The 26606-nt window shown below is 32.8% G+C and overlaps 2 protein-coding genes across 8 annotated transcripts; both read right to left on the bottom strand.

Moving 5' to 3' along the window:
- Window positions 1-1237: 1237 nt before the first annotated feature.
- LOC120079668 (SET domain-containing protein) lies at window positions 1238-10365 on the bottom strand. 7 transcript variants are annotated; one of them, XM_090314991.1, is made up of 16 exons: window positions 10229-10365; window positions 9985-10113; window positions 9798-9910; window positions 9664-9712; window positions 9451-9561; window positions 9271-9330; window positions 8302-8409; window positions 7729-7798; window positions 7533-7573; window positions 7301-7381; window positions 6936-6971; window positions 6152-6241; window positions 5072-5205; window positions 3230-3318; window positions 3000-3148; window positions 1238-1588 (listed from the first exon to the last, which is right to left on the bottom strand). In XM_090314991.1, exons 2-16 carry the CDS (start codon window positions 10096-10098, stop codon window positions 1448-1450), a joined length of 1386 nt encoding a protein of 461 aa, XP_090171117.1. In that variant the 5' UTR covers window positions 10099-10113; window positions 10229-10365; the 3' UTR covers window positions 1238-1447. The 7 variants fall into 7 exon arrangements, with proteins under 7 accessions (XP_090171117.1, XP_038889895.2, XP_038889894.2 ...); XM_039033967.2 differs by having other exon boundaries at window positions 9649-9712; XM_039033966.2 differs by having other exon boundaries at window positions 3000-3318.
- Window positions 10366-12291: 1926 nt separating this feature from the next.
- On the bottom strand, window positions 12292-21230 carry LOC120080009 (sulfate transporter 4.1, chloroplastic-like). Its single transcript, XM_039034531.2, has 17 exons — window positions 20611-21230; window positions 19578-19626; window positions 19217-19418; window positions 18656-18824; window positions 17912-17977; window positions 17727-17834; window positions 17187-17294; window positions 17022-17087; window positions 16849-16909; window positions 16587-16714; window positions 16073-16114; window positions 15487-15603; window positions 14599-14650; window positions 13590-13728; window positions 13399-13487; window positions 12858-12934; window positions 12292-12782 (listed from the first exon to the last, which is right to left on the bottom strand). Exons 1-17 carry the CDS (start codon window positions 20929-20931, stop codon window positions 12465-12467), a joined length of 2112 nt encoding a protein of 703 aa, XP_038890459.2. The 5' UTR covers window positions 20932-21230; the 3' UTR covers window positions 12292-12464.
- Window positions 21231-26606: the final 5376 nt, after the last annotated feature.

Consider the following 26606-nt stretch of genomic DNA (forward strand, 5'->3'; position numbering starts at 1 on the left):
CCTTCTTCTAGGGTGCTTTCTTTCTTTTGTCGTTATTTTATTTTAATCCTCTGTATTCTTTCATATTTTTTCCCCTCAAAGATAGTCTTTTTTTAAAAAATATAGTATAGATATTGTTAGTACTTTGGTGTTGGCTATATTTTTTAGTGTGTTTCGTGGTTGTTGGTAATCTTGTTCTTTATCAAATTGTCCCACAGTGCAGTTTCTATCTGGAAATTCTTTCCTTGTCTGGAAAATTATGTGGGTTTATTCTTAAAGATCTTTTCCTTCTCTAGGCTTTGTTGGTTGGTAATGGTCTGATTCTTCCTTTTTGTCGTGCATATTTAAAGTTTTGTATTCTTTGTTTTAGGATTAGCACTTTTGAAAAAGACGTCTGCCATTTATTTGTTTTTTGCTAAAGAAAACAACATTGGTGTCAATCCGTGTGATTGTGAAGCAAGAAGTTCTGCAGATCTTGAGTTTGTCCCTCTTGATCATTTTAAAGCATTAACGTTTATATAAGAAGCGATCTTTACTAGGGGGAGCCTAAGTATATCAAGTGAAGTGGTCTTCATTTGAAAGCAGAAAGATTGAAGATATCTTTGAGAGGAAGTCTCACACTTAGGGAGAGCCTCAGTAACCTATGTAATCATTCACTAAGTTAGGCTATTCGTGTATCACTGTAGAAGCTTTGTATTAAAAGATAACTAAAACGTTGTAAGTGTAAACGCGTAACTGTTCATTAGTGAAAATATCTTTCCTAAAACACATTGCCTGTAGGTGGTATTGCACCAAACTGAGTTACCAAACCTTGTGTTCTGTTCTATCATTTTATCATCTACTTTTTAGTTTATATTTTTGGGATTGTTGTAACATTAACTTGTTACGTAATCCTTCTTTCAAATACCACTCAAAGTATCAAATCAAACTTAAATTATTTGCTAGATTACAAATGCAGCAGCACTTGCAGTTGAGAAAACAATAGCAACCAATGCACAGTAAAATGAATAAAGGTCGAGAGATGTAAATTCAGTACAACGTCAAAAAGAAGAAGATTACATTCCAGGCTATGGTACTCGAGAAGCATGAATTGCAAGTAACATGGATATGCGATGGTATCAATTGGAGATGCTCCAAATTATCCAATCTATATTATAGGTTTTCTCCAGTTTGTGAATTCCATTTTCACCTAAACTACATACCTAGCACTAGGTCTCCCAGTGGATCATCAATCGTTAGCCTGACTTGGACTCAAATATTTAGCTGAAGAAGAAATGCTTTATGGTTGGATTTTCCTTAATTTGTAAAATCATAACTCATTTTTCACAGAAAACACTACATGCATAAACTCAAATGAAACCTAGGAGCTCACAATATAAAGAGTATGATATAATGAGCATTATCATAATCAGAAGTCATGATCCAATACCTCCTATTATAAATTGTTGTGATACTTTCAGTGGTGAATCTAAATGGCATCACAATAATTCTCCAGCCAAGCAATAGCAGACTTGAGGATGCGAAGCTCGCCAGTGAGAAGATGATGGGCCATCAGCCTTCGCCATGCCAACTTTTTGCACAAACAGGGAGAATCAACAGGTTCTAATGCCTACATGATCAATACAAGAAGATTTGATTTGTCCCAGTGGTACACCAAAATATCCAAACCCATTATCCAAATTAGTATCTCAAAATCTCAATCTCCAACACAGAGCAATGCAAGAATGTTAGAAACATCTAAGAGAAAAGAAAAGGTTAAATTTTCCAATATTAAATGGCTGACATTACCTGCATGGATTTGGGAAGTCTGAAAGAAGCCTGGATTTTTAAACCTAGGCTTGACAACTCCTCCCCCAAATGTGCCCAAATGTGGGTTGGGGCTAGGAGGTTGTGACTTGTGAGAGAGTAGTGGGACAGTAGTAAGGTCATAGTAGTAATTAGTTAGTGGTGTCTTGGTTATAAATTAAGGGAGTTGGACACTTTAGAGGGGGGAATGATTTTCGGTTTTATTAGTGTGGGACTTTGGGAGAGACATAACCCTCTTGAAGTGCTATTGATATTATAATTTCTTAACATTGCAATATAGTTCCATCTTTTGTTTTCGATTGAGTTTCCAGTCAGGAGAATCCTAACCGAAGCCAAAGTCACCAAAGCCTAACCTCCAGCCAAATGCAAGTATAAAGGTTAGCAGAACGAGTAGGCATATAATGTGGCCACGTTCAAAACAGTAATACATTACTCATTAGGAAAGAAATGGAATAACTGAAAAAATGTCACAAATATGGCTCTAACTAAAGTCAATAGCCAAAACTCTTCAGCCTTCCAGCTATAATTCCTATTACAGAATTTCACCAATAATCATGACCAGAAAATCAAAATCTTGTATGATACATGCGTCACATATTGCATAACTTATTTATAAAAGGAATGGGAAAAATACCATTTTGGCCTTCAAGTTTTGAGTCTAGTTTCCATTTGATCCCTAAGTTTCAATATGTTATGTTTTTACCCCTTGAGTTTCGTGTTTAAGTTCCATTTGGTCTCTAGGTTTAATAAAGTTACATTTTTAACCTTGAGTTTTAAGTTTTACTTCATTTGGTCCCTAGGTTTCAATAATTTGTACTTCTTTTTCCTCAAATTTTCACTAATACGCACTTTAGTCTTTGAGATTAACTTTCAATTAATTAATTTAAAATAATTGTGATGTGAAATTTTTAATTAATTTTAATAATCATGGAAAATTAGTGAAATCTAATTTAATTATAATTAATTTATTTCTTTTAAATTAACATAGACATTAATACCAATTAACACCCAGAAATAAAAGTGAGTATTTAGTGAAAAATCAAGGTTAAAAGTGTAAATTTTGAGTCTAGGGCCAAGTAGAAACAAGGGTAGAAATGTAACATTTTGAATTCTAGAGACCAAATGAAAACTAGATCCAAAACCTACTACCAAAAAGGTATTTTTCTTTCCCAAAGAACATTTAGTTGAACAAGTTGATTTTGGAGTGTGATTACCTGAATAGATGCATTATACTCTTCGACTAATTGTTTGAATTGAGAAAGCAAAATCTGATGTGCTTCAACCTCTTTATTGACATTCTTCAGTGGAATTCGAGCCAACCGACCATCACCATTAACAGCTTCAGTACTTAATTCATTTAACTCTGTACAATAAACAAGGACCAACAAGATATCAGAGTCATGCCAATACAGGAATGACAGCCAATAAAGAGGGAGATACAAACCCTGAGGATTAGAGCAAGATAAAATACGAGCAAATGCACGAAGTGATTGGGGAAGACCTCTCCCTTTCCCAGTGGCACATCTCACTTCCCTGATGGTGGATAACAATTACAAAAGTTCTAATGGTTATGGTCAAGACAATGTAAGATTTTGGTATCCGTACCGTGAGTGTCCGGGCCAGCTTACGTGTATCTCGACTAATCTCACGGGACAATCCATCTGACTCTATAACATTTGGGTATCAAGGAAACCCATAGGATATTAAATCTTAGGTAAATGGTGACCCTAAATTGAACCCATGACCTCTTAGACCTTTATCAAAGTCATGTGCCCTATTTACCGCTAGGCCAACCCATGATGGTTTATTATACTTATCATTACAAATAGAGGGGAAGGGAAATGAAGAAGAGAGACAATTTTGGTGAGTGAATTAGGCTTGAGCGTGATCTCAAAGATTGGGAGGGTCAAAGTACATCGAATTACTTGGTTTATCTTGTATTTTGGTTACCAATTATATCTCAATATATTTAGGTTCTATCAGATTATGAGGAAGGAAAGTTGAAGGCAGTACGTGAAAAAGTACTACCATATTGTATTACCGTTCTTGTTCTTTCACAATAGTAGAGAATTGGATATTCTATCCACGTTTGATTATCTAAATTTTGCTATAATCAGTATTCTATATCTAGAACTCCTACAAATACTACTGAATATATTTGCCCCCAAAAAGTTTATATGGGTGGGTGACTGACCAAGCAATAACATTCTTCTCGCTCAGACGCTCAGTATCTTCACTTGACTGCATTTACATACTAACATAAATTTTCAATATAAGTAAACATTCCATTTATATAATTAGCATGCCATCTGTTACTGCACGGGAAGCGCTCAAAGCAACAAAATCGTTAAACTCAAAACTGGATTCTGTCCCCGTACAGCCTATATATAACATGGGCAATTCAGTTTGGATAACTTATCCATACCCAGCAAGTATCAAACACGGGAACTTGTTTGAAAATGTAAACTAGGGTGTTATATTTTTCTTTTACACAAAATCACATGAAAAATTATATAAGAGAAGAATAATAAATTTCAAAAGGGAAGATATCTGTGGCTTGTCAGAGTTTGCGCTGCTTTGTGGGGTTTTTGGGAGGGCAGAACAATAGGGTCTTTAGAGCACTTCGGGGGTCTTCAATTGATGTTTGGACCCTTATTAGGTTCAAGTTCAACATCTCCTTGGGCTCCAGTTGCCGAGGCTATGCCTGTTTGTAATTATCTGTTGGGCGTTATTTTACTTGATTGGAGGTTCTTTCTTGTTTGTCTCCCTTTTTTTACTCATATTCTTGTATTTATTTATTTTTATTTTTTTCATTTTTGGGCTGTTTTCATATATAGCAAAATGACCAACTTGTTTACAAATATAGCAAAATAATAAAAAGTTTCCACATATGAAAACATAATATTTTGCTATATTTAAAAATATTTCTAGCAGTTCTGTCATTTAAAATAATTTCTCAAAGATATAAATTTCCTAGCTTGAATAATTTGTAATTAACGGACTATGGTTGTGTCAACATAGTTGAGATAGCTGGGTGCACCTACTGATCCTAGGACTCTATGTTTTGTTGTATCTTTGTTTTTATGTTTCTTGTACTTTGAGTATTAGACTCTTTTCATTTCATCAATAAAAAGTAATGTTTCTGTTTTAAAAAAAACGGATAGTTTGGAACTTACAATTGGGAGAAATTCCATCTAAATGAAGTTACAGAAAACTTCTCCAATTGGATAATAGAGTTTAAGGCTTAAACTAGAAATATTAAACTATTTTTTGATAAGATACTAACCTGATGGTGAAAGAATTCCCAGTGGAATAAACACCTCTAACATACTCGGTACCTGGTGTGCAACTTCTTAGCCAAATTTCCAACTTTATTCTCGCCAAAGGATCATCTTTATCTGTTTTAACCTGGACCTGTACCTGAGTATTCCATATTTCCATGTAGACATATAAAATTCAACATTCAAATAAGTATCCATAAAAGAAGTATATATATATATATAAAGATGAGCATCATCTTCAACAAAGAATTTTAAAAGTAAAAGAAGCAAATTCAAATGTTAAGTAGCATTAACAAAATGTACAAGTATCGTCCAACATATCCCCTTCTTTTCCTAGAGATTAAGAAACAAAAATACTTTTATTATCCTAGATGTGAAGAGGACTGGGAGAAAGGAGATCCGACATAGCATTTAAACATTTATTTTAAAATGAGAAACTCAACTTTCATTCAGGGCAATGAATGTAAAAGGACAGGATTACAACTCTCTCTCTCTCGTTTGTCCTTTTTGCTAGGAAGCATATGTGATGCAAACGTAGCCAATCAAGCAATCAACATCACGTGGAGGAGAATCATCGTTTTGCTTGGAAAAGCAAAACTCCAATTGAAGGAGCCTAGAACTCCAGTTATGCAAACACCAGTCGGACTAATATGTCAGCAAAGGCCAAGTGAGAAAAGATGGCCCTTGCATCTCAGTATTTCCTTTGCACATAATGTACCCATCAACCTGTTGAGGAGATGTGGCCGTAGATTCAAGAATGGGAGAGAATGGTCAAATAGGAGAAGGTTAATGTTGAAGAGGAGGATCAGGGGTTCATCCATCCAAGAGCCATTGCATTTACTTAACAACTTCATGCAAGATCGAGAGAATTAGAAAACCCAAAGAAGATTGTGTTTGTTGGTTTTAAAATGCCATGGATCAAACTAAGACCACATTAAATCATAAAAGAGAATCCTAATTGATTGAAAGTATCATCACAATGGAATTATTATAATGCTTAAAATTTTTTAGAGTAACAACTATACAATAACAATATTTCTCCATTGCAACAGTAGTTTCCTTTGATCTAAATTTCCATAACGAACCTGATCATGGATGTTGTATGGAAGTGCAAACCCAAAGTCCAACGTCAACGTAGCATTAGCATTTGAATATTTTCCATACCTTATTAGTACCTAGTGAATTACAGGGTAACAAAGTCAATGTATTACATCAATTAAAATGGATTATATTGGCTTGCAATTCCGTAAAATATTAGCACAGAGGTAATCGATAAAGCGTGTACATAAAACAATATCATGTATGAGTCATACAGACAAAAACTATATGCAAACCATGAATGTAAAGCTCAAGCCATAAACTTTCAAGAAAAGAAATCTGTAGATCCATGGGAAATCTGGATTTCAACTTCTCCCGCACAAGTAGATTTCACAAATCATGTAACTAACAATGATAAACTTGTACACATGTCAAAGGTTCAGAAAAGATTGATGATATGTTAAGACTTCAATCATTCATGTAGTTTGTACACATCCAAGGTTCAGAAAAAATTATAGTTTTGTTTAAACTTCATATCATTTAAGAATATAACCATAACTTAATAATTAATATAAGAAAGGTATTGAAACGAAATCAAAGTAAAACTTCCTCCAACAGATGACACATCCATCGGCCCCCACAAGAAGGGAGACACCGAAAAAGATGAACAGAAATGCTACCACCCAGTTCAAAGATAATAGCCAAAAAACGTGGACAATCACTGATGAGAAGTTGTTGATGAAGCAAAACTGAAGGTGAACCAACAAATAAATCCCTCCACCTGAAACTTGTATGTTTAGTTGAAGTTGAAAATAAAAAATGAAAACTTACTTGTTCACCAGGGGCATAATCACGATCAGCAATGACCTAGCATAGATATTCAGAAACTTGAAAGTCAAAAGGGAAGTTTAGTTGGGGAGAAAACCTGTAATAACAGATAAGCAATAAAACAAACTAATGATATCAATTGCAAAAGGAATTGTTGATTTGAAGATAGAGGTAACTACGAAGCTAGAACATCCACGTCATGATAATGCCAAGTCAACTAAGAGTAAGAAAAATACCATGATGGACAGAAAAAGAACTAAAATACCATGATGGACAGAAAAAGAACTTCCACAATTGGAGTAAATTTCAAGTAACAATATCTTAACTTTCAGAAAATATGATTTACAACCAGAGAGGGAGAAGGGGACCTCAGAGAGCTGTTTGTCATAATCATTCAGTACCATTGCTTCTGAAGCGCCATTGTGATTTAGAAAATCTGCAAATGGAATCTGTCAAAAATATTAAATTATACAAATACAACTAAAGAAAAGCTTTTTGTACTAATAAATCTGCTCGAGCTTACAAAATACATATGCAACCAAATAAAAGCTTTTGATGTACAATAGAAAAGAAATGTAACTTCATATAATAAAAGAATACCAGAGAGACACCCTCTGTGCTTCTCCATGCTCTAGAAGTAACTGTCACAATCAATAGTAAATCAATGAAAATTCATAACAAAATTTTTCAAGGAATTGCAAACTGATAGTAACTCAAACTGTTTCACTATATGTGAACATCAGAAGGGGAAAACAGCACAACTGATATACCAACCTTCTCAACTGAATTTACCTACCAAGGGCATGTGCATGCATAAAATCATCGCAATTGATCCTATCAATAATTTCAGGGAAGGTTTCCAGAGCCTGAAACCATATGATATATGCATAATAACATAGGGAAAATCAATAAAACTAAGTAACCTCAAGTCAAAAATAGATTTAGAAATTGTGGTAAACATAGTCTAATAAAATGCTCTTTTCTATGTAATTTGTATATACTTACAGTATATATACACACACATGTAAACAAAGAAATTAGTGTAAAAAAAGGTCTAAAAAAGAATTGCACAAGTCATATAATACCGAGATGCCAAGACTAGGATGCCAATTTGCAATTCTGTATCTTAAAATTGACCAACAAAGTTCATGCCATAAAATAAAGGTATTTTAACTTAATGATGTGATATACCTGATTTTATCAGGATATATTAAAAACTCGATCAAGTTCAGAGTTAAACTAAAAGTTAATCATTGAACTAAGGAATAGGAACTCTGAATATAAGGATACTAACATAGAATTAGCATTGCAACCGATTTCAAAATGCCAAGCAATAAAAAGAATTATTTGGCTGAAGCAAAGCACATACTTTCCTGATTGCCAGAAATTCCCTTTCAATCTGTGATCTTTGATTAAGTGATTCCTCATACAAAGAGCTGTTACGAATCATCTCCAACTCACTTTCATTCCAAAACATCTGCAAAGACTCAAAAGAGGTAAGAGTTAGAGCCAAATTCTTCTCTATGAGTTTTTCCAAATGAGTGTCAAACATCGTGAAATTGAAAGCCTAGAAAATTTCATCAGCTCATTACTAAAATAGAAACAGGTCTGAATGAAAAGGGGAGAAGAAAAAAAAAAAAAAAAAAACAGGACCCCTACAACCAAATTCCCGCCAAAAGGAAAAAAGGCCATGATGAAACTAACTGATAAGATGTTTTCCTTGTTTTTGGTAAAAGGAATTGGTGAGATGTTATGTAACCTTTTAAGACATGCAGTGGTATAAAATATTAATGACTTCGTGTGCTATACACAGACAGACACACATACATATATATTCATGACTTGGTATGCTATAGAATAAATATAAACAGATCTGAATGAGATGTTATCTGACCTTTTATGACATGCAGTAGAATAAAATATCAATGACTTGGTGTGCTATACACAGCAAACATACATTCATAAATACATACACACACACACATATTAATAAGAAACAAATAAGGAAAATCATACAAAACAGAGATAATTATTATAAATTTTAGCATGTAGTTGCTTTGCCGCAACATCCATGGAATAACTGCAAAAACTTTATCCACCGAATTTATAGTCTTGCCACATCTCAAGAATGCTGGATTATGGATGGAATTTATTCCACGAGTCATTCTCATTTGGTTTAGGAATATTAGAAAAAGAATATACACACAAACACACAAAACTGCTCAACATATATATGGTTGCTCATATTTACCAAGCTGAGAAAACATGTGATCATTTTCATATATCAACCCCTGCAACATGAAATTGTTCCTAGCATGGGACAAGGCAGAATACTAACTGTGTTATGCATCTCCCATGGTTGAGGAAGTCGGGTAATGTAAGGCGCCCATTCAGAACCCTACCATGAAAAAAATAAAAAGTATATCAAAATTGAAAAACTCAATTGATTTTCTTGTACCACAGTTGAATGCAAACATAGCTCTCATCTTTAAAATAACAAACCTAACCCAGTCCTTACCGAGCCCAATTTCTGTTCAAGAAGAACTACAACAGCAAGCTTGGCAACATTTCCAATCTCATTGCCTAAAAGATTTTTAATGGGTAAAGGAAGAACATCGGGTGAAATTTGCTGCAAAGAAAAAGTTACCTTACATCAATATTTTAAATATTTTCTATCAGTATTATGAAATTCATCAGGAAGTTATTTACACTATACCACATTGAAAGGAACCTTTAAAATACAATCTCCGGCTCGTATAGTCTCAGAAGCAAACAGAAACCTAAGCTTAACAAACGAATGATATTGGATTAAACTGTTTAAACCTCATAGGAACGTAATGGCAGAAGTCAAAGAAGTGTGAGTACCTTCCAATGGAAGATTTCCCAATAGAAAGCACTGACGAGATCTTCATCTCTGCTTTTCGTTCCAACCATGGTAGAAATGTGTCTTCGTTACTCTCGGCCAAGAAACGTAGTTCCTGATAAGTGCAGAATGATCATGATCAAGATTATACTATTCAACTACAACATATCGGAAGAATTAGCACTATACCTCGAGTGGAGAAGTGGTTGAGAAGTAGCCATTGAAGTGGAAAGCATGAGAAGCAGAAATTACTGGAGATGTCCGCCATCGCGATATTTTGTTGAATCGAATTCCCAAAAGCATTTACACAACAGTTATCTGTTGAATTCACATTAGAACGAACATTACCGAAGCTTACATCAGTAATATGTCTCAAACTTTACACATTTCAGCAAAAATTAAAGCACAATTAAGAACAGTGAACTCAAATTACCTTGTATTTTATGCAAAACATGCAATGCCCGTAGTGCTCCGATGAGTCCAAAATGGTTGCCGAGTAAGAGAGGGTTCCAAAACTTACAGTTCTAACAACAGCCTTTTTTTTCAATGGCCTTCTAGTTTCATACCAGAATTGATAATATAAATACTTTATTTTTTATTTTATATCTTGAAATTTAAATAAAAAGACCATACATGTCGTACTTTTCGATTTATGTTTTTTTAAAAAAAAAAAATTAGAGAAGAACAAATAAAATAAGGGGAGACCTTAAGTATTGTGTACACTAAAATGAAAAGAGTAAAAAGTAACTCACCGAATTTATTATTAATTTAAAATATGTATTTTTTTTTGTTACTTATAATACAATTATTTTTATATATATTAATTTTACTTTTATTTAATTTCAATATTTTTTAATAATTTATTCTTCAACAACTCTTTAAAATAATTTCTTTGCACTTTAGAAAAAAAATTAAATTGAGTTGTTAATTTTAATTCAATATATGAAAATAATTAAATTAGATTTTTACATATTTATGTTTTGCTTCTATTTAGAACAAAAATTTAAATAAATGACCCAATTAACCCGAACCGACCAAACCTAAATATTTCATGATTGGGTTGAGTTGGGTTCATTTTTTAATAAGGATTATTTGGGTTGAAGAAATTTACAAACCGAACAATTGAGTTGTGTCTTTCAACCCAACCATGAACACCCGCAGTAGAACCAAATCCATGAAACTACCAAAACAAGAAAAAGTAGTCTTGAAATAGACTTCTATTGCACTCACCTCACAAGATCCATAAATGGTAATACTCAAGTTGACGCAGATTCACTTGTTTCAAGCATGGAGAGAATGAGTTTGGATGGTCTATTATTCCATTACTAATCATATTTGGTTTTTAATTATTGATTTGTATAAAGTCATAGTTTATTGCTTAAATAAGGTTGTTATAAAATTTCACCAAAAAATCCAAACATTTTTACAAATTTATGTGATATCAGTGGTTTTTTTTAAAATATTCGTTGATATATCTATAAATCTGAATTACCGTTATTTACATCAATATCAGTTCACGTTGATGGAAGATTGGTATCATTGGTCAAGGCAAGCCAACAATTATATTGATCCATTGTCGTCACAAAATGATAGATTAATATGATTCGCACAAATTGTAGTGTAAACACAAAGACACAAGATTTTTCATTGTTAGAGCCGACTCCATTGAGGTAAAATACATCGATTATGTATGTGCTTGATGGGATTGTTGTGACATGTAGTTTGAGATGACATGAATGAACCTATCAAAACATGTTGGCACATATCAACAAATACCTAATGTTCTTGTGGATAGTGTAGCACTATCAATAATGGTCTCTCATAATTCCAATGGGTGTTTCAAGAATTAAGATTTGATCTCTAGCAATGTCAATGGACAATTATGACTACTAATTAGCACATAAATTAGTATCGGTTGGGCAAAAATAATAATAATAAAAAGGATTAACAAGTTTGCAACCATTCTCTGCAAATGATTATTATAAAAAGAAAAAAGAGAAAACGTTGAAGGAAATGTTTTAAGTCTCTTATTATTGTTGTTTTTGTTTTAGTAAACTTGAGTTCCAAATTGAGCTTATAGATATAGGCTAGGAATTTAAAAAGTTGAGGTCAAGTTGATGTTTTCTGTTATAACGTTATATCAGATATACCTTCAAAATTATAATCGGTGTTCAAATAAATGACCAATTGCATTCAAATGCATTTATATTATCAAACCATGTTCACTTGCGAGGGAATACATCCAAATAAATTCATAATAATGCTAGATTAATCATTTTTCTTAGTATATAAGAATTTGAACCTCCGATTTTAACCAAATGAATATAAGCCAAATACAATTGACTTGGTGATAACATTATATTAGATAATAAATACATTTATATTATTAAATTGGGTTCACTTGCAAGGAAATACATCGAAATGAATTCTTAGTAAGGTTAGATTAATCATTTTTCATGGTATATAAGAATTTAAACCTCTGAGTAATGCTCATGCTGGCCCGAACTTTTATGACGGCACTTTCACTCAAAATCACAACAAATCAATTTACATATATAAAGATTATTGAGACAATAAAGCATACATATGCACAACTTTTTACACAATAATCGATATCCTTCTTATGCCATGCATTCTATCAAAAAAAATTACATATGGCCAAACCATTTTTAAGGCTTTTGAGACAGTAAAGGTTCCAATTGAGGATCGATTTCATTGGAACTTGGAGATTTTTGGAAGCCCGACTCTAATTGGCTCACTGATAAATCCTCACTTCTGGACTTCATTAAACTTTGGAGAAAGCTTGATCCATCTTTAGGTGATGAATTTGATATTTTGGCTGTTTCTTTTAAGTTTTCCACATGTTGAAGACAAACTTGAACTGCATCATGAACTCTCACAAAAAACCACTCCTTGCCAATAAGTTCGACGACGCCAGATCTTGAAAATGTAAGCAGAACGTCTCGATTCGGATTGGAAATGGCAATCTATATACAAAACAAATTGTTAGTTGAGAAATAATCAATGATTGAATGTATTGAGAGAAATGGAGTTATAACTACCTGAATATCACGAAGTTTGTACTCTTGATACAGATCTTTTAGAGCTTGGACAGCACTTGAATCTATATAAGTAACAGCTGCCAAGATAGAAAACACATTGGAAAAATAGAAACTAAGATTAATAACTAAGACTAAAAATTTCATAAATGAAGAAGCGAATAGATTTAGGCATGTTTCAAAGTGGATTTAATAAGCAAACTAAGCTGATTATAAGCCACTCAGCAAGAATGTATTACGTTAAGTTGCTTTCATGGCTTGGTTCTATACACTTTTGAAAGGTATTTTTAAGTGCTTCATTCACAAGCATTTTGAAAACCACAAGCAAGCTATAAGGCTTTTCTAACAAAAGATTTCAAACATGATGATTTTGAGCGGGGAGTGCTTATTGGCCATAAGCACTCTCTCCGTCTACATAGGATTACACATTCCACACAAAAGTAACTGTATGACCATACCAACAAAAGCATAAAAACAAGTGGTGTTCATTTCAACTATATATATTTTATGAACTCTACGAAAGTGGGAGGATGTATAAACTTACGTGCCATCTCTATAATCACGAAATAGACTCTTTCGACGTCCGGTCCACGACCAGTAGATCGATCCACTTCAACTTCGTATTCACGTAACCTGTGGAAAAAAATATAAACAATAAAAAGGCAAGTAAATGGTCTCAATGGGATTGTGAGGACAAGTATGCCAAACTAATAAGCCCATGGGTGGAAGAAGCACCTGTCTTTGATGTAACTTGTGTTTGCAAAATAAATTGGTGCATCAATTCGAACAATCACAATCCCATTATAGGTATATGCTTCAGGATACTGTTGAACATTTCTATACACAGTGGTGCCAGGGAGACGCCCCAATACAGCTGTAAAATGACAAATCAAAGAGTTAACATTGAAGTATGAGGATATGATAAAATTGTATTAGACGTATGTTAGTCATTAGCAAGTTTGTTAAAAGAAAAAGGTCATAAATAGAGGAATAAAGTAAGTTGAACAATTACTTAGTTGTTTGTGCTTGTGCATAGAATTACTATGGATATTTAGCTGTATTTTCTTATTCTTTAAAACCATCAATACAATTTCTAATCCAATTCTCTACTCTCTCAGGATTCTCTAATTAGGATACTTCAGAATATTAAAAGTAAACAATGATAATTTAATTTTATTGATTAATTACAAGCCTTTTGTTCCTTCTAAGGATCATGTACTTCAATACCTCATAGAATTTTTGTTTTCCGTTTAGTTTATTCGCAGAAGAATATAATCCTTCCAACAGAAATAGAAGTGATTAAATAAATAGGCCGATGGCCAAGGAGTAGGAAGTAATTCTCATTTTTCTTGCTTGATTGGAGACCTTTCAAGTAGGATCCCTCCACTCTTACTTTGTGGGCTTTATTTTTTTTTACGTGTTGTATTCTTTCATTTTTTTCCTGAATGAAAGCTTGATTATTCATTAAAAATAAATAGAAACACCAATAAGAATGCTGTTGAAATGGGGAGAGTAATGAATCATCGATTTTAGAAGTTCCTTGTAATGGCAAGTTTTGATTGGTTTGAGAACAGAAAGCATAATTGCTATGGAATTTATAGTATCTATGATGGAAATTCACTATGCACCTTTTTGACAAGATATACAAATCAATCACACGAGGTTAATTTCATTAGAGGTAAGACTTAAATGTGGGACCCAACACGCCAAGTTCACATATAAGCATTAGAGATGAACCACTTACCCATATGTGGATTTGCAGATTCGTGAATGACAAAGACCAGTGAAACACCCACCTACAAAATAAAATTCACATTCAACCGCATGTTTCTCGTGGTATTCTTTGGAATAGACAATAGAAGAGTCGAACATCATTAATGGAGACATTTTTAAACAGGTACTTCAATTTTAGTTAAAATAATTGTGTAACAAGTAAGGTTCTAGTTCCACATTATACACACTGAGTATAAAACTAACGTCAAAAGAAAAGGTTAACAAAGATCTCTGTGGTAGATAAAGTGCAAAAAGGTGTCAATAGAATTGAAGTACTTATTATAGGTGCCCCATCAGGGCGTAGTGTACAATCTTGTGGTCTTTTGAGGTGTCTTTGGGTTGATCTTTGAGTGCCATTAAATAATGAATGAAATTCTCTCAACTTTTTAGGCGAAAAGTCACTGTTATGGTAAGCAATTTTCTTTGCGATCATGTAGAGCAATTTTTAAGAAAAAGACATATGAGTTTATTCAGGTTGAGGGATCCTGAATGATGTTTGGAAGCAATTCCTTTTCCTCTTTGGGTGTATATTTACATATTTTATAGTTACTTGCAAATAGTTGTGACTCTTCTCTGTAATAATTTTATTGTTATTCATTTTGTGTTGACAATGGCTCTACCATTCTTAATGTAGCAATCTTGTAGTAGCAATCTTGTACTCTTTTTTTTACGCGAGTTGGTTTTCTTATCAATATAAAGCTACTTCTGAACTTTAAAGAGGTCAAAATCATGAATTTGTTTGAGTTGAAAGCTAAGATACAACGGTTTCCATAATAAATAAGAACACACAAAAAGTCGATAAATAATTATCTAAATAAAACTATTGTATTAGATCGGATGACAGATTTTAAATTCATACCCCAATTAAGACACCGATCTCAATACCAAGGAACAACGTAGCAATGGCAGTTATCACCCAAAGAAGAAAATCTTTCTTATCTATACGCCACAAAGAAATAGCTTCCTCGTAATCCACCTGAAACAATAGGCATCCAAAAAAAAAAAGAATAACAGTTGCTGCATGACAGCCGTATGAAAACAAAAGAAAAAATAAAGTTCTATAGTCGATAATCTCATCGAAACAAGCAGGACAACATGTTCCCTATATAGTTTGTCTGACTGGCGCATCATATGATAATAATAGTTTGTCAACTCATCCTTGACTCCCCCATTTAAATAAACCGGGAAAGATGATTTGTTGCAATGCGCAGATATTGAATTTCGCATGAGTTATCAGTCAAATTATACTAAAGAACTAACGAGTATTGAACAACAAAACTTAGTTTTTTCCTAGACCCTTTTCTTGAGCAAAATCTATCAACTATGACCATGAGCTCTATTCATGAATTAGCTCATTTATTAGATAAGTACATTTAGTCATCATTTGTTAACATGATCAGAGGATCTAGCTAAGAAAAAGAATCTGCTAGATCAGTGGTGCTTACCAAAGTTATTACAGCAGAGATGACAATCGCAGCCAAAGAACACTAAGATGACAGAGAACAAATTAGCAAGGTTAGCATCTTTAACTAAAAAAAATGCAATGGTGGTTTCAAAGAGACAAATATATTAAGTGTTTATGGTGCAAATAGAATAGGAATCTCAAATTTACTACAGTATTTCCTCCTTCCGAAACAACAATCCATGAATTATGTCCAGTCCAAGTCCAAAACGGGATATGAAAGATGGAAATAAGAAATAAAATGATAAAACTAATTTTTAACCTCATAGTTTAAGCTTTAAAGATTAAAAAGAGTTCAATATATATATTATAAACAAATCACATTTAAGTTTTCTTAGCTCCTATTTGACATACTAAACAATGATTGCAGCATTAGTATTGTGACCTTCTCTGCAAAAGGAAAAGGAAACGCAATGGAACAAACAATAACAAGGTCCAAGTACAAGCCATCACCCGGTTATGTTAATGTCTTTTATAATGCGAAAATTGAGATAAACCTGAGGTATGTGCTCAAACAGCGGAGTCAAGAAAAGAAGGGCACCGCCCATAATGATTCCTGTAACAATCTGAGATAAGCTAGTTTTTGCTCCGCTTTCATGGTTCACAGCTGATCTTGAGAAAGAACCTACAAAAACAGTGGAAAAGGTATTCACGCTGATGATTCATTGAACAAAGAAATATCAAATCATTATATATTTCTAGCCAATTATGAGTCAATGGTTAGTAGCTGAATAAGAGAAAATATTAAAGAAAATTTACCTGTTGTAGGGTATGCAGAAAAAAATGAGCCAACAACATTGGCTACTCCAAGGCCAAATAACTGTTCAATATATATATATATATAAATTAGAAATGACTTGTCTCAAGGTGAAGCAGACAGTTTCAAGGTGCAAAAATCATGTGAATCATTTTCAAAGGACAAAAGTGCATACCTCCTGATTTGAATCTAACTCGTACCCATTCTTGGCTGCTAATGCTTTCGCAATCCCAACAGATTCCTAAGTACAAAAGAGAATGTCCAAAAGAAACCACTGAGCATCAAGCATGATAATAACGTAAGCACCAAATTTTGGAGGGATAAGAATGACTACTCCTACCAAAATAGCCACTCCAGTGATCAGAAAGGCAGTTGGAATCAACGACTTCACGTGCTCAAATCTTTTAGGGATAGAAAACGTTGGAAGGCCTTGGGGAATGTCTCCAACCTAAACCAATACCACTTTAATAAGCATCTTTGGTTCATTATCAACATATCATTTGAAGTTTCTAATCCCTTTAAAAATAACTAAGACTAACAAATATGTCGAGAGTTAGCAGTTGTATGTTTTTACAGCATAGTAAAGAGCACAAGGGCATGAATATAAATCAATTACATACCACAAATCAATATTGTAGCATGAAATTCAAATCTATGTAGGAAGTCTTTCACTAAAATTACTAGGTTTTTGTCTATGCCTTGTTCATAATTAACATACATCAATTTTAGTTTATGGAGCATTGCAACGAAATTAAAATTGATAGTAGTTTAAAGCATATTATTATAAACATCATTTGCATAAAAGTGAGTTGAATCTGGATAAAGTAACAAACAGATCTAGAAAGAATCCTAATCTTTTTTTAAAATCATAGATGCTTACCAAAGAAATGGAAGATAGATTTAATACTTTCGTCAAAGTTGTGCCCATAACCACTGCTGTAAGGGGGCCAGCAACTCTGAGAAACCGTAAGTGCTTCCTTGTTTTTCCCTAATAAAAAATGCTAAAATCATAAGAAGATTCTAATGATAATTTAACATTCTTAATAAGTAGATAAAATTCCATACCAAATGCTTCATGATTTGAAGTACCGCAAGGATGACTGATCCCATTATAAAAGGTGCCCATAAGAACTACAAATAGAAATCTCCATTAGATGGTATACATAAAGAAAACTGAATAAGATGCAAATCCTGTAAAAATAATGTCATGCAAAGATACTTTATCAACTCAATTTCCCTCGTTTGTTCTGCCGTGTATTAGTTCATGTTCCAAACTAAATATGCTATAAGCGTTAAAGTGGAATTGCTTACCAAACAAAGGGAGATTTCAAAATTCAGGAATTAAAACTTTAACTTAATTGCTAAATAGGAGTTGATGTAAAATAATTTAAAGTGCATCCTAAGGAGATTAGAGAGGGAGACAGCCCCGTCAGTTGGTACAAAGTTCGATGAGGTATTTATTAATCGGCTTTGCATGAAAAGTTTCTAAAGTTTGAAGCTCCTCTAATATAAATCACCAAAGAATCATAGTGAATCCTATATAAAATTTATCGAGGATATACAAATATATGAAAATTTAAGTGAGTAGATGTGAGCATGCTTCAAAAGTATTTATCCTACATGGCAATTTGCATCTTTGATTCACGTTGAAATCCTAGTCAAGAATTATATATCTAGATATATTGTACCTACTACGTAAGAAGAAATCAATTGTAGTTGGATTATTCATAGCAGGATAAATGAAGTATTAAATCAACACCTAGTCTACTAAGCCACAAGGTTATTTAATACAGGGCCCGCAATACATACCCCGTCCGCTCCAGCTATTATGCTCTCAATTAGAGGCACGATTCTGCTACTTCTTGATACATCATACCCCAGAAAGTATTTCACCTGGGATAATCCAATCACGATGGCAGAAGCTGTAGTAAAGCCAGAGATTACAGAGTGGCTGATAAAGCGAATAAGCCATCCAAGCCTGACAAAAGGCAACAAATAGAGTATCTAATTAGGTCAAATTAAATTAAATTAATCAATTAAAAAGATCTATTAGCAGACTATTTTCCTTCATATCCAATTCTACAAAAGTATTCTGCCATTACTCCAAAAATAATGTTTTAGTTGTATAACACAGTCACTAAATAGGATAAAAACCAATAACTTTGTTCAAGGTTCAGTTTGAGAAGTGCTATATTACAACGTGTTGTAAACAAATATTCATGTGATTGATGATTAATTATATAAACATCTGCTGTTTCAACGGCCTGATTTGTCAAATATATCAATTATATGAATACCTTGAGATATGATTATGAAATAATAACGTTTTACATGTCATAAATATCTCATCAAGCGGAAAAGGATACCTACCTCAAGAGACCCATCACGCATTCCAATATTCCGACCATGAGTGCCAATAAGATTGCGAGTTCAGTATATAATTCCTCAGATGAATTGACAATTCCACCCAATACATTGGAAACCAGTAGAGAAACCAATGCTACTGGACCAACTGCCAGCTGACGAGAAGAACCAAAAATTGCATAGACGAACAAAGGGAGAAAACCCGAATCTGCCTTGCAATAAAAATTACAGGGTGAGATGAAAATAGGATATGTAACATAGAGAGGCTTTCAAATCTATAAGCATAAAAACGTTAGCAAAGTGTAAGGAAGAAAAAGACGTCAACACCATCGGGGCAGTTTATTTCAATTAAGAATTGTTTGCTTACAAAGTCCGTATATTGGTCGAAGCCCGGCTAGTTTTGCATAAGACATTGCCTGGTAAATCAGAACAAGCAGTCAGACCACAACATACAGTCAACTATTTTGAAATATGTAATTAACATAGAGTCTAAGACAGGTCAAAATCTCCAACAACAACAACAACAAATTAATCTAAGATAAGAAAATTTACATTATGGAATAATAGATATTTTGAACCTACTAATCTGTACAAAACACAAATTATTTCTATGGCAACAATTCAATCTGACTTTCTTAGCTATAACTTGTACAGTTCTTAATGTTCATTGCTCATTTTTAACAATCATCAATTACACCGTAACATAACTGGCAAAATTGATGAAATGAAACTTTTGAAATGTCAAGAAACATGCTTCAAGAGTTTAATTATGAGACCAATAAGATGGTGTCAAGAAAAGGTTGTCCAAACATCAACATTTTCGATCATGCTTGACTGATTGAACTAGAAATCCAACGGTGATAATTTTATTCTTGTTCCATAACCAACATTGAACGTTGAAAGGAACGGCCAATTTTGGTACTCGTACCAAATTTGAACTTTAGCTGATTACGGAGTGGACGTAAAACAAAAAACGTTCATAATCACCCAAAGTAAATGGCTCCAGAAATCATTTTGGTCGTTGAGGATGAGGAACCGGACTTGAAGTTACTTACCCATGAAAGTAAGAAAAAAGACAAAATCAAGGTGTCATTGGAGCAGAAACTACTGCTTATAGAATTTCAGCAAACACTCTGTAGTGATTTTTCTTTTCCGTTTAAAATACTGTTCAACTTTTTAGTTAGAACCAATTGGGACGCAACGTACAAATTCCAAAAACAAAAACACTCAGTTGGCATAATTCACTAATTCTTTGATTTTGGCCACCAAATTAAACAACATTCAAATCTCTTGTACTTTCTTTCCTTTCTTCCTCGACAACTAAACGAAACAATCAAACAAAAAATCGAACAATCATTAATCATTTCTGAATCAAACTTCGAGAAAAAGTATAATCGTACCTGCGGAACGAGCATGATGCCAATAGTAATCCCGGACAAGAGATCGCTCTGTAAATTCTCCCGCCATTTATACGTTCTAATCCAACGGGAGCAAGGTAACAGAAGTTCCATCCAGTGAATCCAAGTCATCCGCTTAACCTTCGTCGTCCATGACTTCACCATAGTACCGGCGTAGAATCCACCGGCGGTGGAGGAGGACGTCGTAGTAGGATGCTGCAATGGAATGACCTTGACAGGTCGGCTGGAGGCAGGCATAGCGGAAAGAGCGGAATTAGAGAAAGCAAGACTGGTGGCGCTAGGTGATGAGTATGTAATCTCCATGCGCAAAATCAGCGCATGGAGTTGTATGGATTCTGATGATTCTTCCCAGTCAGTGGGACTGGAAATTTAGACGCCGAGAGTTGATCCGATGAACGGAGAAGGAATCAGAGGAAATGGTAGAATGGAAGAAATTTTCTCGACGGAATCAAATTATTTTCCCGGGAAAATTTTGGAATTCATGGTCTACTGTTGATTCGGCGTCGTCCATTGAAGGAGATACCCTCTCCTTGTTAATCATCTGTCAACATAGAAATATTAAATGTGATTTAATGCGAAGGACAAAATCCTCGTTCGTTTATATATTATTATATTAAGAAAAATACATATTCGGCTCTATTTTTTATACATACATATATATTTTATTTAAGAATACAACAATTAAAAAGAATTACAAAATTAAATTATTAACACGCTAAAAGCCCAAACCACGAAGAATAAGGAATATAAAAAAGTTTCGAAGCTCTTTCTTCACCATAAGTTTTTAACCAAAGAAATACGTTGAGACATTATTTCGACCGTATTTTAGTTTAATATCTAATAAATCATAGATTTAAAAATATCGAATAGACCAATGACTTTGAAATAAAAATTTAAATAGATTTTAAAATGTATAGACTAAATAGATATAACTCTTAAATTTAATTACTTAACTTATAATTTAACTACTATTAAATTAGTTTAATATGATCATTTAGATCTTGTTTGACCGTTATTTTGTTTTTGTTTTTATTTTTAAAAATTAAGTATATAAATATTACTTCCATCTCTAAATTTTCTCTTTTTTAATAGGGATTTAATTTTACTTTTATATTTTTATTTAAAAATACTATTTTGCTCTATGTATTGTATATCGAGTTTTGTTCTATTTATTCTTTGTATTTTTAATATATCTTAAAATTAAATGTAACTATTTGCTTTACATGCTTGAAAAAACATGATAGAGATGTGTTTTAAGACTTATAAGGGAACTAACATAAACTATAATTTAAGGGGGAAAATGGTAAACATTAAATTAATGGTAATATTAATTAAAATTTATAAATTAAATTTAAACATTTAGAAATATAAAATTCAAGTGGAATGGGACTAAAGTACAAAACCTAGAAAGGTGTTTTTACTTTTTGTTTTCTAGTTCAATACCATGCGAAGGGACGAGGGGTTTGAAACTCTAATTTATTGGTTGAAAAAATATATATTTGAACTAGTTAAATCATGTTCATCTTGACTCGTTCATATAACTTTAGATGTTGATGTTATCTCACGATTTAATTAGACAAATTTATATTGTCACGTACATTTTTATGCTTAAGTCGATTTTCAGCATAAGGGCCAGAACAAGTTTTTAGGGGGAAAATTATAAAAATTTACCTAATGTAGAATTATCACGTTCTATATAAGTAAGGTTAAACAAGACTTTATGAAGATGAATCGAGCCTGCATAAGGGAAAATTAGTTGGATAGTTTAGATGAACCTTTTGGGTCAGGTCTACTTGAGCAAACTTGTTGGCCTCATACTTCGAAGTCGAGGTAGGTCTTTTGGGCCAGATAGCCCAATTGCCTCACCAACTCTCTACTTGTGTCTCATCTATACGTGTTTCCTTCTTGTATTACATCCGCCTGGGATGAGTCAACTTATTTTGCCTTTATCTTCAAAATTGAATTTCGATTTTCTCGTATGTCCAAAATTACCAATAACAAATGTAAAACTAAAAATTATAACATTTATTTTTCTCTTCGCTCTACCATTGAATTAAACATATATGTTTATTTATTTTCTCTTCCACATCATTCCTATTCGTAAAAACCGTGTAATACTGTCACAAAAAAACTATTGTCAATTGTACGCGTCTAATTAAAATAGAGTAATAAGCTAGCACAATCAAATTGTTCAACTCATCACTAATGCTATTTTAATTCACAAAATTCAAACGAGTTAGTATATATTTTTTAATACATAATTATATACATACATGACCCATTGTCAACGGATAAAATAAATGGCAAATATCAAATTACACCCCCAAATTTTGGGTGTTATATCAATTTAAATCTTGAACTTTGGGGATTATATTAATTTAAACCTCAAACTAATAATTGTACCAAATAAACCTTAAACTTTTATAAGTATATTTGTTTTACTCCGAACTTCCATAATTGTATCAATTTAAACCATCTATCATGTTTTGTTTGGATACACTTATGAATGTTTAGAGTTTAAATCGATACAATCACCAAAATTTAAGATTTAAATCGATATAATTTTTAGTTTATGGTTTAAACTGATACAATCTTCAAGGTGGAAGGATATAAATTGATATTGGATACACTTATGAATGTTCAGAGTTTAAATCGATACAATCACCAAAATTTAAGATTTAAATCGATATAATTTTTAGTTTATGGTTTAAACTGATACAATCTTCAAAGTGAAAGGATATAAATTGATATTTGTCTTAAAATAAAATAATTAGAGGGCCATTTGAATAGAAGAGGCTAGTTTTCAGATACGTGTTCCTAGAAGTCATTGGTTTGAAATTATTACTTTTTCTTAAAAAAAAAAAAAAAACAGAAAAAAATTCAAAATTTTGCATCAAGGGTTTTGGTGTATTTGGACGGTTTAGCGTCCAAATTCAAAACTGGGAGTTGCGTGGTGATGAATGCTTTTGGTTTTAGATACCTTCAAGTCTCTTTATTTTGGGGGCGGCGCGTTACCATCTGACTTTTATTTCCATTTTTCTCCCTAAAATTTGTGTTTGTTTTTTTCCCCCTTTTTTATTTCCTTATACAATATGGCGCCCTCGCTCTATTATTTTATAGATAAATTAGAATTACATAAGTATTCGAAACGTGATATTATATTTTATAGGTTTGATATTAAGAGGTTGATGATATTTCTAAATATAATAAAAAAAATTGATTAAATATCACTTTTTAAACTTTCATAAAAGCAACATTTAGTGTTTAGGTTTATAACGATTTGATCTCTGTACTTTCTATTTTATAACGATTTAGTTTCATAACTTTACTATATAATAAATAGTTATTGTACTTTAACATTTGTTACAAATTAGTTCTATAGTACAAATCAGTGTTAAGATTTAACTAGATTGTTATAAAATAATAAAAATTTACATCTAATTTTGTTAATTTTTTTTACGTGGGGACCAAATTGTTACAAATTAAAAAATGCAATGACCAATTTGTTACATATTAAAGTTTAAGGATTAAATTATTACGAAATTAGAAGTACATGGATAAAATCATTTTAAACCAAAGTCGAGAGATTAAATTGTTACTTTCATGAAAGTCTAGAGACCGAAAGTATTTTTAACATACAAAAATCAACGAAGCATTAAAAGTAATCAATAAAATAATGTTGATGTGAATTTAATATAAAAGAATAACTTGTTTAAAAAGCGTAAGCTATTTTTTTTTTTATTATTGATTTACCTCTTTTTTAATTTTTGTTTTTAATAATTCTTTTTAAAATGTCTAATAAAATCGATATTTTATTGATATTTTCATCGACATTTCTGTAAAATTAAGGCATTGAATATCTTGGTTGGTGGACTTGAAAATAATTTTCCTTAAGGATGTGAAACCAATATTCTCCACTTAACCATATAGAGTGTAAAAGAATCCAAGGAGGTGTGAAGGTCTAATACACTATTGGAAAAAATGAGGTATAAATAATTGAACAACACTAACAAACTTATTGTAACTCAACTAGATACAAACATTTGTTGAAGTAGAAGACAACATTAACTCTTCTAGAAGCTTCTTAAAGTATATATCTACAATAGATTTCTCTAGAATTATGTTGAAGATTCATGTAAATATGTGATAAGAAAGATCTAGAAATATCTTAGTCTTTATTTAGGATCCAATATAGAGAATTTCTTTAGATAAAGATAATCTCGTAGAAGTATCTAGAAATTGGTTAGATCCAAGAAAAGTCTAGAAAAATCATCTTCTTGAGGTCAAAGGATCCCATGCATATAAATAGGAGATATGTCTTCATTTATAAAGCAATGAAATGAAGAAAAAAAGTAAAGTTAGAGAGCTAGTGAAGAAAAGTGAGTACGGTTGAGAGAGTGAGTGTATCCTCTCAAAAGTGTCTATCTTTCTACATTTTATATAAAAGTTTATTTCTTCAAAAGAGATTGTCTCTCTTCCTTTGTACCAATTTCTTCAACAAGTAGTATTAGAGTCAAGCTAGCATAGCTTGCTGTGGTGGAGTTTTTGAGATCGAGTACAATTTAAGATTGTGAAGCTTGTTGTATGGGACATAGCTACTCGTGGAGTATGTCATCACTACAAGATGACGGGAGACCTTCAAATTGTTGGAGGAATCAAAAAGCTCAACACTCAAAAAGTAAAAAAGATGGTCCAAATGCATAAATTCGTATCTCCAAAGCTAGGACTTGTGGAATGTTATCGGAGGCATTGAAGACAATCCACCTGAGGATGCTACTGCTTTGAAGAAATGGAATCAAGACAGTTAAAGCCATGTTTGTAATTAAAACTACAGTTGATAAAGAAATGATGGAGTACATCAGTACAGTAGAGACACCGAAGGTAGCATGGGACACGTTTGCCACACCTTTTTTTTTTTTTAAAGAATATTGATGCGATATTGCAATTTCTAGAGAACGACCTCTTATCAGTTACTCAAAAGGAGATGACTGCAGGTGTACACGGGTTAGGGGAATTTTTTAGATTAATCTGAATTTTTGAGTTTGTCGGGTTGGCTACCAGAATGACTCGAATATGGTCTCCAATCGGACCCGACCCAACTATTAAATTTCAGGGGTTGGGTTTTCGGGTGGGTTATTTGTTTTTTTTAAGGCATCAGGAAACCTGAAAGAAGTATGACAAACAAAGGATCAAGCTTACTTGCTCGAAAAAATTAAATGAGGGGAATGACAGATGAAGGATTGAAGCATACCAACGGTTAAAGTAGATGAGTGAAATGACTGAAGCTGACGAACGACTGAGTACTTATACGAGGGAAAGTTGGAGACGTACGAAAAAGGCAACACCGAAAAATGAAAGCAAGAGCTAGAGATGAGAGGTAGCATCGATGAATAAATGAGGGAGAGCTAGAGACAAGAGGCAGCACAAGCAGAATCAAAATTTGAAAGAGAAAGAGACAAAAAGGTAGATGAGAGGTCTAACATATGTCAGACGCAAGATCGAAGAGGGAAGGGTGAAAGGCAAAATCGAACAAGAAGGCACAGCAGAGCCACACGACAGAAGGCGAAATTGAAAAGAGAGAGCACGGGAAAGAGTCTAAAGGGGGAAGAGCGAGGGAGATGAGCGACACATTAAGGGGGTTCAAAACAAAAACTCTAAATAAAAGTAATTCGAGATGAGTTGGGTCAACCCAAATCTTTCAAAAATGCAACTCGAGACCCAACCCTACTCAACCCAAAAATTACAAAAAAAAAAAAAGAAAAAAGAAAAAAAGAAAAATCAATCCAACTCAACCCAACCCAACCCTTATAGTTTGGGTTGGGTAGTCCCGGTTGTTTGGGTTTCCGAGTCATTTAAACACCCCTAGATATGGCTATCAATCGATAATTCACCAAGATAAACACTCTATGTCATGAAATCCATAAATTAAATCTAACTTTCGCTATTTCAAAATCGAGAATGTTATTATCCATGAACTT

This window comes from Benincasa hispida, chromosome 6 (assembly GCF_027475165.1).
Source record: "Benincasa hispida cultivar pf3 chromosome 6, pf3_genome.v1.1, whole genome shotgun sequence".
In the NCBI taxonomy this organism is placed as follows: domain Eukaryota; kingdom Viridiplantae; phylum Streptophyta; class Magnoliopsida; order Cucurbitales; family Cucurbitaceae; genus Benincasa; species Benincasa hispida.

Bases quoted from the DNA above. Each gene is read 5' to 3' on its own strand.
- LOC120079668 (XM_039033965.2), bottom strand. From the start codon at position 10,098: ATGCTTTTGGGAATTCGATTCAACAAAATATCGCGATGGCGGACATCT. The intron at 9,713-9,797 runs GTACTCACACTT...TGTTAAGCTTAG, and splicing joins GGGAAATCTTCCATTGGAAG to GTTTCTGTTTGCTTCTGAGA. The intron at 8,410-9,270 runs GTTAGTATTCTG...GAGTCTTTGCAG, and splicing joins CATGGGAGATGCATAACACA to ATGTTTTGGAATGAAAGTGA.
- LOC120080009 (XM_039034531.2), bottom strand. From the start codon at position 20,931: ATGGAGATTACATACTCATCACCTAGCGCCACCAGTCTTGCTTTCTCT. The intron at 16,910-17,021 runs GTATGCACTTTT...TATATTGAACAG, and splicing joins AGTTAGATTCAAATCAGGAG to TTATTTGGCCTTGGAGTAGC. The intron at 15,604-16,072 runs GTAAGCACCACT...CTATTGTTTCAG, and splicing joins TCTCTGCTGTAATAACTTTG to GTGGATTACGAGGAAGCTAT.